General features: G+C 44.0%; 1 protein-coding gene across 2 annotated transcripts in view; it reads left to right on the forward strand.

The window, feature by feature from the left end:
• The window catches only part of LOC144767911 (histamine N-methyltransferase A-like), a 254126-nt gene that overhangs the window by 109182 nt on the left and 127128 nt on the right, over nt 1-17816 (forward strand). The window contains exon 4 of one of the 2 annotated variants that reach the window (XM_078651250.1): nt 6355-6462. The exons of the other annotated variant lie outside the window; for it this stretch is intronic. Within the exon in view, the coding sequence (XP_078507376.1) occupies nt 6355-6462 (108 nt within the window). The remainder of the gene's footprint in view (nt 1-6354; nt 6463-17816) is intronic. 2 annotated transcript variants of the gene reach the window in all.

Below are 17816 nucleotides of genomic sequence, written 5' to 3' on the forward strand. Positions count from 1 at the left end.
CATATATCCTAAAGATGTGCTCTTAATATTGGGCGACTTCAATCATAGATTAAACCCTCATAAAATTGACTCATGGCAGAGTGATGTGTTAAGAGCCTATAACATAGAATTTGCGAAATTCTCTTACAGTGATAGCTCTACCCAAGATGTAAAGCTCGGGCAGCTGTTGGGAGCTATGGGCCTGATCTGTGTTAACGGAAGGAAAGAAACGGATCGACCCGCTAAACGTACCTTTAAGATAGGGCAGCAGTTGTGCCCCATAGATTATGTATTTATTCAGGCTTGGTGCTTTTACTTAATAAACCACTTTGAAGTACTTGGGGTAGAGGGTAGTGATCATTTCCCACTGCTGATGGAATTACAGATATTCGGGGACCCGCCGAGACAGAGGGTGCTACAAATTGATGTTGATTACCCAAAGCGGCTTACAACCCGGATTAGTGAGGAATTTCTAAAGAAACTGAGAGCTCTCCAATTATTAGTTGGGCTAGAAAAACCCCTACCAGGGGAGGCTTTATCCTGGTATGAAGATCCAATAAGTCAACTGGTGGAATGCCTTAGGATAAAAACCAAACAGGGAAAGTATGAGCAAAAAAGTAGAGCTAGGGCTCCCTCAATCAATAATCCTTGGTTTGATGAAGAATGTCGGTATTTAAAGGCTGTTATCAGGAAACACGAAAGAGGCCTTAGGGGTAATTATAATGATATTTCATCATCAGAACTAAAAAACCTAAGGTTAAAATATAAAGCGACCATTAGAGATAAAAAAAAAGGTTATTTAAGGAAAATGTTGGGTGAGCTTACTCGAGACTATTGAAGAAAAAAATGTTAAAGGATTCTGGAAACTGATTAAGGAATGCACTGGGGAGGTTGCGGGATCCATGCTGTGCTCCGTCCCAGAGGTCAAGTGGGTGGCCTATCTAGAGGAAATATATGGTAAATGGCCGAGCAAAGGGGAAATAATATCATCAAGCTGGCCAGGAGTGAGGGATGATATACTAGTGCATTTCACCTCAGGAAACATTAGGAATGTGATAGCTGCCTTAAACCTAACCCGAGCGGCCGGACCAGACAATTTACCAGCAATTATCATAAAAACTAACTCAGACTGGTGGGCTGAGTTTTTTTCAAATATGTTTCAGGGGATATTAAAGACGGGCATCATGCCAGAAAGTTGGAAAGGGGCAATCATAAGACCAATTCACAAAAAAGGCGATGTAAATTCCCCAAAAAATTACCGCCTAATAAATCTCCTCGATATTGGGGAAAAGTTACTCTCCAAAGTAATCCTAGGCCTGCTAAAGGATTGGGCAGAGGATAACCAGTTAGTACCCCCAGAACAGGGTGGGTCAAAGAAGGGCATTCGATGGTGGACCACTGTTTTGCTCTCTGGGCCATCGCGCGGAAGTCAATAGAACAGAGGGGAATTTATTCTGCTGTTTTGTGGACTTCCGCGCAGCTTTCGATCTTGTGGGCAGGGAGCAGTTATGGGCAACCTTGGAAGGATACAACCTACACGGAGACCTTTTGGCCATCATAAAAGCCTTACACACAGAAAACTGGGCCCAGATAATCTTGGACGAGGAGGGTGGATTGTCTGGGAAGATCCAGATTGGAAATGGCTTGAGGCAGGGGTGCGTACTCGCCCCACTGCTTTTTTCTCTGTTTTTGGCCGACCTACCAGCAAAACTAAGTGAGGTTAAAGGGGCAAGTCCAAAATTGGGAGGTAATCATGTTTCCTGCCTATTATACGCGGATGATTTAGTGATTATGGACCTGACACAGATAGGCCTCCAGAGGAAATTAAACATGTTCAACGAATACTGTCGGAATAAAAAGTTAACAGTGAACATGGATAAAACTAAAATTTTATGCTTCGGTAGGAGTAAAACTAGCTTCCTGTGGTGTCTGGGTACAAAGCCACTCGAGAGGGTGAACGAATACAGATACCTAGGAATCTGGTTTATGAGCAACCTTAAATGGTATACCCATCTGGAGGCTCTTAAAATGAGGGCATCTGCCTCTGTGAAGGGGCTAAAAAGATTCAATAGTGTGTACGGAGAAAACTCAGATAGGCCGGTCATAAAAGCCTACCTAGCAATGGTCCCCCCGAATTCCTGTATGGGGCAGAAGTGCTCTATTTAAGTGGGAAAAAGGGTGGGATAAAGAGGAGGGAAATATTTTTAAAAACCTGTTCTCTTTGCCTAAATCCTCTATGGTACAGGCTGCAAGACTGGAGCTGGGAATTACCTCCTGGGCAGTAACTGCCTGTATGGCACTAATCCGCTTTTGGCAGCGCCTAGGGTCTGGAGAGCACTTAAAAATTTCACAGTGGTGTAAAAGTGAAACTGACCTGGGCGAAAGAAACAAGAGCCGCACTAAGTGAAGCCTATGGTGTGTTGGGTTTAAAACTATGCCCGGAACTGGGTCATCCAGGTATAGCTAAGAAGGAACTGAGGTCACTGGGAGCTGAGACGTCCTGCACATATGATAGAGAGTATCTCTCGCAGAAAGTTTCGGTGTCGCATATGACCCTGGCCTGGGAACTTAACCAACAGTACCCCTACTTAGACAGATTGGCAAGCTACCACCTAAGACGTGAGGTCCTAAAAGTGCCAATGGGGATAAACCCCTGCTATGGGAACAAGGAAGCCAAAAATTTTATGTTGAATAATAATGGAACCTGTACTTGCGCGTTGGGTACCCATTGCGATATTGTACATATTGTACTAGACTGTATGATGTTTTTAGATTTACGAAAAGAGATTTTATGCCCGATATTTAAAAAACACAGGATCACAAATAGGATGCAAGCTGCTAGCTTTATAGCTGAAATGTTGTATCTAGATATTGCTTGTGCTATGGGGAAATTGTTGTGTAAAGTCAAGTTGTTCCTAAAGTGTACAGAGTAAATATCTTATGCGGCGCTCATGGGGGAGGATGAGCCTGTACATGTAAAGGTTAACGTTATGATTTGGAACCTTTAGAATTGATTTGATGCTGATGGAAATTACCTGACTTAATCACTCGCAGGGGGACTCTTGTTTCTAGTATGAAGGAATGTACTATTTTTTGGGAAGTACATATGCCATGTTATAATATGATCTTGGAATTGATTTGATGGTGATGGAAATTAACTGACTTAATTACCCTTAGGGGTATTTTTGTATCTAGTACGAAGGAATGTTTAAGTTTTAACAGTAATTTTATGTATAGGGTATACTTTTAAGGTTGTAATTAACCAAATAAAGTTTTCTTACTGACTGACTGACTGAGTCCCGAGACAGAGACAGAGATACCAGACCTCCTTCATTCTAAAACAAGGTACGGAGCTGATTAGACCCTAAGAGAAATATTGGTTAGATTCTTGGCAAAGAAAACTAAACCTATGCTACACCTCACTTGCTTCTTCTCTCGTACTAGACTTAGGTTAGGTACATTGGGGTAGGCGTATTTTAGAAGCACCAGTTGAGTACTTTTAGCTCTGTTATTTATGTATGTATTTATATATATATGGCTTAGAAACCATACAGTGCTTTTACAGTATTATTTTATAATACTCTTCTTACTGTATGCATTATACTTTGCAGCCTGTATTACGATTGTAGCAGTTCATTTTACTTGCTTAAGAAAGAAGACTGTTCAATGAACCCTTTTATTGAAAACGCCCGTCTCTCTATATCTCTGCACCTCTGGTGAAACGAAGCATGCACGATTGACTGAGTAAAATATCTATCTATTGTTTCCAGGACTCTGAAGATCAGTTTTATTCTTGGGGAAACAAAGTTGTCATGTTTATGCGGTTGTCAGAAACTAATCCCTTCTTGTTTATTCGAGAAAGTTACTAGAGACCTCTGAGCTACATGGCACTCACAATTAAGTCTAATATATTCGATAGAGACCTAGTAGACATAAGTCCTATGTCAAATCTATAGGATATGTTATTCCAATACGCAGAGCCGATTGGCAATATAGGAACTACACTACAAAAGAAGATTTGCCACCTCTGCCTTAATTCAGAAGAATTTTTGTTCCCATCTGACTCTAAGTCAGGGCATTCCTGTCTGGGATTATGATGGAATCTGGCTTTAAGAGAAAGGACAGATTGTACAGCTTTCTCTTGCTTGCCCACCATCTATTCGCATAGAGTCGAGACTCGACTACTATTTATCTTGTCACTAAAATGTCAGACCTCAGTTGGTGAGTTAAAAAGACTCTGTAGACTTCAGATTGAAATATGCTACTCGAGGGATATCTTTTCTTTGTGAGGCCTGCGCATGTGTTGTTTACAAAACTTAAGTTATAAAATCCTAACATTTAATGTCTGTAAAAGGTCGGCAACATGAAGGATAGCTCTGCTGCATACAACGAACAACTTGCAAACCTTGGTAACCTCAGGGATAGCTGAGACGCGGGAAGGATGCACCTGTGGCTGCTGTGTCTTCTGAATGACTGTTCTGCTGCATTAAGCCATAGCAAACCAGTCTGCATTGCAAGTGGTGTAACTATGCTATCCTAGGTATAACTCTGTACTGACTGGGTAACTTCAGAACTGATTCTGCTGCCCATAGCCTGGGTATTTGAGGTAGGTCTGCTATCTGTGGCCTGTACAGGATCATCTGTGGCCTGCAGTTATAAATTCAATGTAGACTAGAAGATAGCTACATTGCCACAGCCCAAACCCTCTTTGTTAACTCGGACAGCACTCCTTTACAGCAAACACTTGGTGATATGTCTACTCTGACTTCAGTTATGTTGTTAAAGCCTTATTGGTTTGCGCTGTCTATTGCAAGACATGTTGTTATCTTACAGTGGCTTAGAACTCAACCATTGCTCACCCTTGGTTGGATTCATTGTCACTCTAATTTTCTTGCTTCTTATTCATTAGCTCTGTCAGCTTTCCTTTCTTTCCATGTGTTTCTCATCCCTGGAGCATAGATGTATTACTATGTCCTTCTACTGTTCACTTTTTTCAGGCTATACTTTTGCTTTTGTTTAAGCACGCTAGGAGAGGGCATGTCTTTTTCCCCTTTCTCTCTCATGTGCTTCTCCCCTCCCCACTGTGCGCTTTGTTTCTCTTTCTTTCAAGTGTCCTCCTCCTCAACTCTCCTCTGTTGCCTGTTCGCTTTCTCCCACCAGCTCCACATTGCAGTCTGTCACCCTTTTGATCTCCCCCCATTCCCTCCGCATTGGACCCGCCCACCTGCTGTCTCATGTTGATTCCCACTACCCCCACCCCATGTTACTTCTGCTCCCCACTCACCCCTCCCCGTGTTGTGTGCGCGCCCAAGTAACGTCCTCCCAACTACTTTTAAAACTCCAGCTATGCACCTGTGGGGCTTACACCCCTCATCCGTGCCCCCACGTTGCACCCCCACTTAAAAAATAGAACCCCTTTGCATGGTTTGTTTTCTTTTTAATTACCAATTACAGATGTTGCATCATTTTGTAGGCAAGCACAGCAAGAAATTGATCAAAAGTTTTAAAAATCAATTCTTTACCCATGAGGCACATCATAGGGGATGCAGCGCTTCATGACGGAAGCTGTTGGCAAAGCCAATAGGTTTTAAAGCTGTGACCAGTTGGCTTTGCCAATGCGTCTCATGTATTTTGGGATCATTTGAAGGATACATCCACTGTGTGAAACCTCAACCTGTCTGCTTTGCGAGACCTTAGCTATCATTTGGTGTTTGAAAATCGATGATACGTAAGATCTGCGTGGACTTCGGGGAGAGTATTAGTGTCTGGAGCGAACATCTGTAAGATCAGTTTAACCCATGGGGAGCTCTTTTAGATGACACTTCATGCAGTAGATATGTCATCTCCAGAGTAGTCGCTCTGTTGTGTAATGCCTGTGTAAGGCCTGTGGGAAACCTCAGTTACATCGCAGTGTTTACCTTTACAATGCAGGTATTACAACGCACGTCATTACAATGACTTGCGCTGGATGGCGCTCTAACCTAAGGAATAGTATGATTTACTATTCCAGCACCTTCCCTACTGTATGTAGACTGGAGATGGAAGAGTATATTTGACCCCACTCAAGGCGTTTACTGCAGAAGAAGTGCATAGGGGATATATTCTTTTTTTTTTAAAGTTCTTGGGCACCTTTGCTGTCCCATTGCTTGCCAATAATCATTATATGCACACCGTCGCTGAGTATTAGATATTATTTGTCCCATTTACCTACAGTTATCCGTGAGCCTTGTCATGTTGTAGTAAAAATACTTTGTAAATAATATAATGTAAGTATGAATTATCACCAGTACGTGAATATTTTGGATGTTCTTATTGAGAAATGTTACTAAATGATTCTACGTCCTCCTCATAGTTGATGTTTCATTCTCTTCTTAGGTGAAATCGACCTACAAATCTTATCGCACATACGGGCTAACTACCCAGGAGTTACAATTAACAATGATGTGGTTGAACCAAGTTCAGAGCAAATCCTAAAATACAAAGGTACCGTCGTCATAATGCAGGCTGAAATCCAGCTGCTAAGTAGAAGGGATATGATTAACATCATGGATGTAACTGAACTGTCAAAGAAAGGTTATTGATAAGAAAAATATGACAAGAAAATCATATGAATGTGGAATATCACATAACATTGCTTCGTAGTGCATACAAATGAGAGAGTAAAAAACAATAAGAAAATGCAACAACAAAAGAAAGAGGAGGAGGGGGAATGAAACACTTTTCCTACTATTCAAGGCAGCACCTACAAAAGCAAACAGGCCTAAATTAAAATCGACATATTGTTGTAGTGAGGTGTCGGTTTGGTCCACATTGTCTATTCTCTTAACTCTATTTACAATTAATTCATGATATAATACAACATGTTTATGGTACATTTCAGGTGCTTTAACCCCTTAATTGCTGCCGTCGGCCAACGGTCGTCACGGCCACTACCTCCCCAGTGCTGCGCACGACCGTTGGACGTCCATTCAGCACTAGTTCCAATGGACAGCGCAGCACTGGGGAGGTTTATTTACAAGCTCTAAAGGGGTTAAACACAGGGGGCAGTATAAACGGTACATAACATATCCCTGACCATCCCATTGGAAGTCGGTGGTAGCCTTTATTCCGGCAAATAAAGAAAGTATTATGCGCACCCCTTCGGAAGAGCAGCGTATCGTAGCTCTGAAGTGTTTTAACATATCAAGGCCCACAATATTGTCTGGTGTGTTCGGAGACAACAAAAATGGACAGGGAGCTGTAAACTTATCAATGTGGAATGGAAGTGGTTGTGACAATGGGCTAAGGGAAGGTGTTCCATCGAACCCTATCGATGTAATCGTTGTGGCAGACAGGGGAGCACTCGGAACCAATTGTTTAGACAAGGCACTATGAGTAGCTCCTGTATCAACCAGAAACCAATCAGTAGAACCCAAAACATGTACTGTAATATACGGACCCCTCTGATCTACTGGAACTTCAACCGATTTCATACCCCATCCTAGGCAATTCTATGCATAAGCAGCTACTTGAAATTCAGGAGAACCACAATCAGATATTTGGTACTGGTTTTGCCTATCAAAGGTATTGTACCCATCTTGTCTACGCCCACTGGATTCAAACCTAGCACGATCATCCGTACTCCCTCTAGGGCCTGAATATCCGTTTCTGTTTCTAGCTTTGCCTCGGCAACATTGATTTTGCTGGGCACGCAACACTGGACAATCCGAAAATTCAATGCCCAAACTGTTTGCAGTACGCACACTGATCTACGGATAGACCAGGACGAGAATAAGATGGGCCATAAGACCCTCGTCTGCCTCTATCATTTCCTCTAGCAGGCGTGGCATAAACGTGAGCCATCTTAACTTTTGTTTCCAGATCTTTGGTCTTTTTATCGTCATTTTCTTTGGCCACCAACTCCTGCCTCCCATGGAGCGGCAGTGAGGCACAACGGAGGATTGATTCCAGCGGATTTCGACTGTGTTAACGACCACCTCAGATGCCACGCTCATGGGGCACGATAACTAATTGAAAAATAGACCAGACTGGGACATTTTTTGAAGAAGGGCCCACTGATTTTTGCTATTTATTCAGGAAAGTAGGCATATTATCCTTTATTTAGTTTTTTGGAGTGTAGTAAGGATCAACATAGGTCCTGATGAATAAGCAGAGGGGGTCTGCTTATGAAACATGTTGACCAAGTAAGGCATAATAAGTAACCTTACCACAACCCCTTTTTTAATATTTTCAGCTAGGGAAGCAAATAAATTATTTTTTCCACTAGCCAGGAATTTTTTTATTTTATTTCACTTTAACCCCCCCTCCTTAACCACACATAGCCTATCGTCACAACAACAAGTGCTCCCGCGTAGTCCGTAGGTTGCAGCACGCCCCGCCCCGTAGAGGGATGGGAAGACCCCAATGATGAAGCATGACATTATGGGATTCATAGTGTGTGAGGGGTATTTTAAAACACTTAGTGCTTTCCCTTGTCAATCACAATGATCAGATATACACACTTTTTTCACCACACATTAAAATTGAAAATCAAATACAACTTTATTGTTTTTATAGAATCATATTGTTTGTAAACATTGACACTGGAGGTTGATTCTATCAGTCATACCTCTACTCTCCCCTTTGTGATTAACTCAATCTCATAATACTGAGCCATTGTTAAAAGAGAAGCGGGAGTCGAAGTGGTCCACAAACTTTCACTAGTTTTCAATCGTTTAGCAATTTCTCGTAAGAGGTTCGCTACATATTTGTCGACAAACAGATGCCTACCTGTATCATCTGTTAACGATTGACCACTAAAGTCACTGAAAGCTTCCTCGAAGCGCGTAAAGAAATTCGACACTGACTCGTCTGCCTTCTGCTTACACGAGGCTTACACAGTCCAATCAATTTTTTTATGTGGGATAAGCACTTTTAACTTATTCAAAATAGCTACCGGATGTTTTAAAATTAGTCTACACGGTTTACGTGCAGGCTCCCTATCTCTATCCGCTTGTTCCAAATCATTCCATTCTGCCCCCAAATTTGCCCGATCATTAGTTTTACGAATAGTCCTCCACATAACAGGGGGTAATATTAACCCAAAAAATAAATCAATATTAGCTAACGTCATAACACAGGAACTAATAGCCCCCTCTACTTCTTCATAGAAAGCCGCTGGGTTTTTCCGCGGATCCGGCAATGCATTTTTAACGGCCATAACATCCGCTCTATTCCAAGAAGTGTAAACCCAATTATAAATGAAATAACCCTTTGCATTGGCAGACAGTTTATTATCATCTGTACCTTGACCTTTAGGAGGGACATACAAAGGTGCGGCTTCCCGCATGGGTTTTGCATGGATTACGTGACCCTTATCTGATCCGAAGATAGCTGCTTCCTTTTCTACGATTGGCGACTGAAGCGCAGCCGGATCCGCTGCCCTTTTCTCCTCACACAGTCATGTTGCGGAGTGTCGTACTTTGATCAGACTGTTGTAAACGTATCTAGGACCCTATTTTAATATTCCCGATTTATGCCCTCATGTGGTTATATCAAATCATATCCTTATAAAGGCATAAGAATCATACCCATATTAAGTCATAACCAATGTAGTCCAAATACGGCAAGGCTACTCCCATAGACTCCTAGAAAGTACAACGCGTTCTTAAACAAACCAAGCCTCCAGCAGCCCGGGATTCCCCGCTGCATCTGTATTGATTTGTCCTAGAACTCCTGGAGTCCTGAAAGAACTGCAAGTTCTTAGTGACGTCTTATGTCCAAACTTACGTCAAACTCGGCACCTTCCAGGTATAAAAATACCAGCATCTGCCCTAGCAAAAGACATGGTAGTATGGAGCAGATCGGCTATCTACTTGCCCGACGCCCTGCTGAAGCGAGTGCCGAAGGAAGCCGAGCTTCCCATTGACGCACTAAGAGAGACGCTGTCTTTTCTCCTGCCGAGAAATCCAGCTCCAGTGTTTCCCTGTCACCCTCGCGGGTTGCTGGGAGATCGAGTCCTGAGAGAACGATACAAGACCTCCTTCATTCTATAACTAAGGTACGGAGCTGATTAGACCCTTAGAGAATTCTTGATTCAGATTCTTGGCAAAAACTATCTTAACTCAAACTACATCTCACTTACACCTTCCCGCGTACTATGCTTAGGTTAGGTACACCGGAGTAGCCGTATTTTAGAAGCACCAGTTGAGTGCGTTTAGTCAACTTTTATCATTGTATGTATTTTATCCGTTTTAAGTGTCTTATGGCTTAGAAACCATATAAATGATTTTACAGTATTACTTTATAATACTCCTTTTACTGTACGCACTTTACTTAATGTCAAGTATTGCAATTTGTGGCAATTCACTTCTCTTGCATGAGAAAGAAGACTGCTCAATAAATAACCACTTTTATTGAAAACGCCCATCTCTCTATTTCTCTGCACTCCTGGTGAAACTAAGCATGCACGATTGACTGAGTGAAATAGCTGACTATTGTTTCTGCGACTCTGGAGATATACTCCTTGTTCTAGGGGAGCAAAGTTGTCATGTTTATGCGGTTGTCAGAAACTAATCCCTTCTTGTGTACTCGATAAAGTTTCTAGTGACCTCTGAGCTAACTGGCATTCATAATTAAGTCTAACATATTCAATAGAGACCTAGTCGACCTCAGTCTTACGTCTAAACTATTGTTTATGTTATTCCAATGCAAAGAGCCTATTGGGAATATAGGAACTACACTACGAGACGGTGAAGAAAATCATCTGTCTCTGCGAGAACAAAAACAGCATTACGCAATCTCTGACAATCATCTGCTACATCTTTAGGTTCAAACACAAATGAATATTTCCTAAATCGTTTGATAATTTCTTCAGCCAAATGTTCCAAAAAATATAACCGCTCCCTTTCTAACCACCCTTTCATACCTGCTAAGTCATCAATAGTAGAAACAATATTAAGGCTGATTTTACGAGCAAGAGATCGTAAATCGGAAGTACGGGGGGGCAGGAAGCATGGAGCGAGTTCCCCGCGCTTTGTCCCGATCATCAGAGAATCCTTCGTCGCCCGCATCCGGGGCCGAAGGCCTTGCATACGGTGGTGGAGAACGATCTAATAATGAAAAATCATCGGGTAGATTATTAAGGACAGGATAAAGAGGGCGTTGAATAGGGAATTGACCATTGAACTGTAAATTACGCTCCCTTTCTTTTTGCTCCTTTATTTCCTTATCCTGCTGCTGTAAAGCTTTGACATGGGCAGCCTTCCGTTCCTCTTTTTCAGCCAAGGCCTGCTCACTCTTCATTCGCTCACGTACCGCTTTCCCCCACATACGCACACAATCAAAGATATCTTGTCTAGACCTACGCTGAAACAAACACTGCTCCACATACTGAACCTTTCGTAAATCAAATGACCCATGCATTGGCCAGCGTAACTCAGGATCCTTACTTGTGTAGCGAGGCCATAACGTACTATACATTATGGGAGGAAGTCCAAATTTAACGTACATTTCCCTATTAGGTGTCCCCTCTGGGGGGGCCGTCGGTAATTCATCTAATCGTAAACTGGTACCATTACAAAAGCAACACATCCTTCGAAGTGTGCTGCGAACAGGCATGTCGAAAATATTGCAGAATATGCAATAATATACGTAAAGTAGCACTTAAAGTATTTCACCTACGTTGTGCCATTCAAACAAATATAAGATCAGAGAAATATCTCCACATTACCTGTCTATGTGAGGTGCACTCCACATATGATTCAAAACATAGGTCCAAATGTTAGCTAACGTATACAAATTAAAAAAATCACAGTAAGTGTCAGTAGACTACCTTACCAATCAAAAGCTTACCAATCGGTTCAACCGTCCAAATTCCAACTGCCAAGTTCCCGAATCGACCAAACGGTCACTGCACGGCAACCCAACAATCAAGATCTCAGTCGAGGACCGGCGATGCCTGGAAGGTCAGATCGGAAAGAAAGGGAAAACGCCATTGATGCCAGGACTCGGGTCTCTTCTGGCAGCGATCGCGTCCAGGGCGAGTTTCCAATCCTTAGTCACGACCAGTCCTTCGGGCATCCGAGTCGCCGATTAGTCCCTATTCGGTCGCCAATTTGTGGTATTGAGTTTTAATGAGCCTAAGTACACCGCAAATAACTCTTGATACCTTAGAATAGGAGTTGGCATGTAAACTGGAATACAAAAGACAAGTTTATTAAGACCCCATGGGGTGGTGGTACATTCAAACAACACCCTTCGGTAATGCAAGAAGTATCACACCGAACAGAAGGCACATGGTCCTTTTATACCCATGCAAGGGTTTGAAAAGTAGGCGGTACACACATAAGACGATTTCATGTCCACATAAGGACATTTTTGGACCAGTTTGGGGAAACATCTCTCAACAGTGATCGATTAATAACAGATGTGGTTTGATTGCGCATGCGCGAACCGTGACCACGAGCTAAAGATAGCCTGTTGCTGGGAAGACCATACGGTCAACTGGCGAGGAGGTAGGACAAAGAGCATGGTAACCATGAGGTAATATAAACACTTAAAATGGAGGCCGTAAATACAAAATGGCCTTCAAAAAACGGTCAACATAACAACGGTAACTCTCATAGCTTCAGCGAATGCTAACTTAATCGCTGCCAATTTACGACAGAGGATTCGGTGGGTTGGCTGAGAGTCAGGTTTGCGTGTAGTTGGTCTTCGGTGATTTTTCTCCAGCAGCGGTGGGGGATCTGTTGGGTGCGGTGGTATGTGGTGTTTTTCTGGAAGGCGAAGTGGATGCAGCGGTGGTCAGTCCAGAGGAGTTCGGTGGTGTGGGTGATGGCGACGTACGGGCTTAAGGAGAAGACTGGGTCGAGCGTGTGGCTGGCGGAGTGGGTGGGCGCTGTGACGACTTGCTTCAGTCTGAGGTTGGCAAGGTTATCGATCAGGGTTGTGAAGTTGTTGTTGTTGTTGTTGTTCTCAAGGTGAAAGTTCAGGACACCGAGGAGGATGTAGTCAGTGGTGGTCAAGGCATGCATGCTGATCAATTCGGCTATGGAGTTGCTGAACTGGGGGCGGGATCCGGGGGTTGGTAGATGAGTGTGCCTCTGAGGGTGGAATTACGGTCTGTGTGGATCCGGAAATGCATGTGTTCGGCAGTGCTGAGCGCGTCGTCGGTGCTAGTCGAGACCCTGATGTTGTACTTGTGGACAATGGCGATTCCTCCTCCGACTCTGTTGGTGCGGTCTCTGCGGGTGATCTTGGAGCCATCTGGGATGGCCATAGCGATGTCGAGTGTGGAGGAGTCGTTCAACCAGGTCTCTGTCAGGAGGACAATGTCCGGAGATGTTGTGTCAAGCAGGTTCCAGAGCTCCACGGCATGCTTGCGTGCAGAGCGGGTGTTCAGTAGTATGCATTGGAGGTGGTTGGTTTTTTTTTGGTGGGTGTTTCATTGGCCCTGAGGCTGGTGTAGCTGCAGTTCCGGCAGGTGAAGGGGCCTGTGTGCTTTTGGGGGTGGCCTTGAAGCAGGTGTGGCTCGGTCCGGAGTTGAGAGTGTGCAGAGTGCTGGCGTCTTATTGGCTGTGGTCGTCATGGCGGGTGCGGGCGCCAGGCGTTCTGGCACTGGGCGCGGTCCAGGCGCGGTCCAGGCACGGACGGGCGCAGACGGGATCCCCTTCGGCATGCCTTCTGCGCGCCAGCAGCATGGCCGCACAGCGGCTGGCATATATGGGGAGGTGGGAGGGAAGAGCAGCTGGGAGGCGGAGGCAGCAAATAGTCAGGGGGCAGGCCGCAGGGGATGCAGCGGCGAGGGAGGCGGGGGACAATGAACAAGTGGAACAGAGGGCAGAAGAGAACAAAAAATGAGGGAAAATGAGTGGAACAGAGGTCAGAAAGGCACAAAAAAAATCAGGGAAAAATGAGTGGCACAGAGGGCAGAACGGGCAGAGAGGCACGGGGGCAGCGAGGGGAACAGAAGGGAAAACCGGGCAGAGACACAGGGGCAGCGAGGGGTACAGAAGGAAAGACCGGACAAAGAGAGCACAGGGACAGCGAGGGTAACAGAGGGAAGAAAAAGGGGCACGGACCACGTACAGGCAGCGGAGAAGACAGACAACAGCAGTCACAGACACAACAATGAAAATACAGGCAATACAATAAAAGCAATAGAGCGGAGGATGAACGAACCTCCTGACTGGCACAATGCTCCCTTCTAGGTCAGGAGCACTGTGCCATGTTGAAATCCCTTAGAATAGTGCACTCTCAAATATTTTGCAGCAAGGCAAACAGGATGTGCTTCACAAGTGGGAAAAGTTGCCCCTGGAACTTTTCCCCACTAGTTAGGGAGTTCCCAGGAGTAACCCTAACCCACTGGCTACTGAACTGTACAAAAATGAACCCCATCACCATCTCCTCAGAACACATCCTGGATCTGTAGAAGAGGAAAAAAAGGACTCAGCCTGCTGTCTGAATACCGAGGATCTCTGGATGTGCTCTCACGTGTACTCAGAACAGCGGATTCTAAGGTTCAATTTGCCGACCTCCTCTGTGGCTGCAGGGACACACTATGCGGCATGAGGCCTTATTCCTGAAGGGCCCAGTGGAAAAGTAGCAGCTGGAACTGGCCTGAACCCTTCTTATGACCTCTGCTGGTGTGAAGACTGGCCCATACGTGCTCTCGATGAGGTCCTGGCATCTTAGAAGAGACCAATAGGAGCTGCTCCAAGAACTCTGAAATGTTGGGAATTTTTCGACTTACAAGACCTCTGGAGTGTCAGCGGCACTTCACAAAGGTGTCTGACTCCATTGAAAATAGCTTCAGGCTTGCCATCCTAAAGTAGTTTGAGCTCCATATAAAAGTCTAAGGGCCCGATTGAAATTTTGGTGGAGGGCGGACTCCAACACAACGTTTGTGGTGTTCCTTTCCTGCCAAAATTATAGTCTGGTTTTGAAGTCGAGCGGACTAGAGTTTGACAACACAGAGACTCTTCCATCTCTGCCATGGTCAAACTTCTATGACAGCTGGACAGGCTGTATGATTTGGCTATGTGTCCAACCACCAAATTTAGATGATTAATCATAGAGGCAATTTTCAATGCCCGTCACCACCAGGAAAACTCGGGGCATAAGTGGCATTGAAAAGTGCCCAATGCCGTCATGGTGAAGGGGGAATTGTTGTTATCTTATTTGCAAAAAGGTAATCCTGCTTTGGGATTTTCTTTATGAAAATCACCAAAATATTAACTTTGCCATACAGCTCGGTCATGTGTGAGAGAACCCTTGGGAAATATTACAATATATTGTCAGGAACCGCTTTAGCAGTGTTACCTCTCAATACTTCAAATGTCTGCCGGGCTGATAAGCATTTCAAACTTTGATGGTTGGTCTCTCCATCAGGGAGACAAAGTAGATCACTCTATCACCCTGACAGGGGACTGGCCAGCCATCAGCAAATAAATTAGGCCCTAGGTCTGAAGGTAGAAAACTTGATCGGGCTAAGGCATGAAACTATCCCCCCATGCAAGGGCTTCGTCTACCACAAAACTTTAATTGCTCCCTCTCCAAACTTTTCCCACCAAAGCCACCGGTTTCAATGAGCCCTCATCGCGTGGCTATTCAGCTGCAAGAGTACTGCCGCGAGTATAACCTACAGCCTTGCTCTGCTAAAGAACTTTAACTTCCATTTCAGAGTCTAAGGGCTAGATGTAGGTAATTCATATTTACCGAATCGGTAAATACCGAATTTTAACTATTCGGTATTTCAACATCTGGAAATACCTACATCTCCCCCCTTCATATTTACCGACTCTTAAATACCGAATCGGTAAAATTCGGTATTTAAGAGTCGGTAAATATGAATTACCTACATCTAGCCCTTAGACTCTGAAATGGAAGTTAAAGTTCTTTAGCAGAGTAAGGCTGTAGGTTATACTTGGGCTGTGAAGCCCATAGGAATCAATAGGAAATACCGATTCGGTAATTACCGAATCGGTAAATACCGAATTTTGTAAGGGTGCAGGGGGTGTCACTTTGACACCCTCTGGCACCCCAAAAATAGGCATGTGCGCCATGTGGCACACAGACATGCCCTTAAGACATGTCTGTCTGTCACATGGCTAGGTGTGCATGCACACATGTGCATGCACACCTGAATTCGGTATTTTAACACCCAATTGGATTGGGTGGTAAAATACCGAATTTGTAGGGCCTTTGGGACTCAGAAGAGTCCCACCTACATATGGGATTTACCGATTCGGTATTTTACAGAATCGGTAAATTTACCGAATCTGTAAAATCATGCTCCTACATACCAATTCTTAAATACCGGTCGGTAACAGCCGAAATTGGCCGTTACTGACCGGTATTTAAGCTCCTACATTTGGCCCTTAGTGTCAAGATAAAATGTTCGATAGGATGACTTTGCATGGCACAAGATTGTGTCAATGTCACAGTCACCTGTGAACAGTACTCCTCATTGGGGTTTTGATTTTTCAAGGTGCCTTTATTGTTAAATCTTTAAGTATTCAAAGCTCTTGTTTCCCTATTGAATTTTTTTGTCATTATGGTTACATTTCATTTGTTAAATTTGGCTGTACTTGTGTAAATTGTAGTGGGGGTTTTATTTAGTTTTTGGGCGGAATTCGCGTAGTCACAAAGGTCCGCAAAATGTTAAAAAATCTCCGCGAGCATGCAAAAGTTCCACGAACACGCGGAATTTCTTGTTCCGCCCATTTGCAATGCCTTTTTCCTGTTCGTGAACGCTGTTTGCAGGCTCGGGAGAAATATCTCTCAAACACACATTTTGCAAGCGCGAATAAGCAAAAAATTCCGCAAAGCCGCGAATATCAGAATTTTTAGCAATTGCGCATTCTCCGTGGAACGCAAAATTACCCAAATTCCGCAAATTCAGCAAGCGGAACGAAATTTACCACCCAGGCCTACTTTTCACCTGCTATGGTACTTCTAAATGCTCAATTCATTTTTCCTACGTTAAGCTTGTCTGCACTGTGCTGAGGTTCTGTAGCGATCCGAACCCGTGTTTTCGGTATCGTAGTACTGACACGATTTTGGTACCAGTGAACCGTAAATGATCCATTATATATGTGGCAGTGTTTTCGCTGTGCTACTAGCACGGATACACTGAGAAATAGGGCATTCTGTTGAAAACACACAGCATCCATTTTAGATACGGCGTCCATTTTGTCTCTTGCCCTCACATAGCCAATGGACGAACGTTGACCCCAGCTGAATCACCTTGTTAGGGACACGTAGGCTTTAGTTCAGGAAGGCTGATGCTGCGTGACTTGGCAGAAGCTGCCTCCCTTGCCTGAAGCCAGTCCTGTTATACTGGTTCTCGTGTTCGTTGGCCTGATCACGATTAGGAGGCCGAAGACAGTAGCCGTGCCCGTTTTATGACCCACAAGCATCTCTTATCCTGCTTTTCTATCTTCTACACCTGGCTCAGCTCCTTTCCTTCTGGGCTTTTACTATGGGGAGGAACATTTTTTTACAATGAGGCGGATCGATCTTTGAATAGAAAACTGACATGAAGACTTGATCGAATACTGGAAACTTGCAAATAATTATCGTTGGTATATGTTTATTGTTTTGTTTGGGATACCGGGCTAGGCATGGAAGATATTTTAACAATGTTGCCTAAAGTCATTTTCCATGTATATAAGGAGCGACCCACTCTGTACAATTCGAACAGTCTCCTAGAATCTGCCTTTGTGTGGTTCCTGTGACTTCTGTATCCCTGCAGTAAATAAACCCTGGTCTCTGACGCCACCATCGAGAAGCCCGTGTCTCTGTTTATTTGTGCACCGAGAAAGGAAGGAACTCAGGGGTCTTTTGGGTGTTGTTTC

The sequence above is a fragment of the Lissotriton helveticus genome, chromosome 7 (assembly GCF_964261635.1).
Source record: "Lissotriton helveticus chromosome 7, aLisHel1.1, whole genome shotgun sequence".
Lineage (NCBI taxonomy): Eukaryota > Metazoa > Chordata > Amphibia > Caudata > Salamandridae > Lissotriton > Lissotriton helveticus.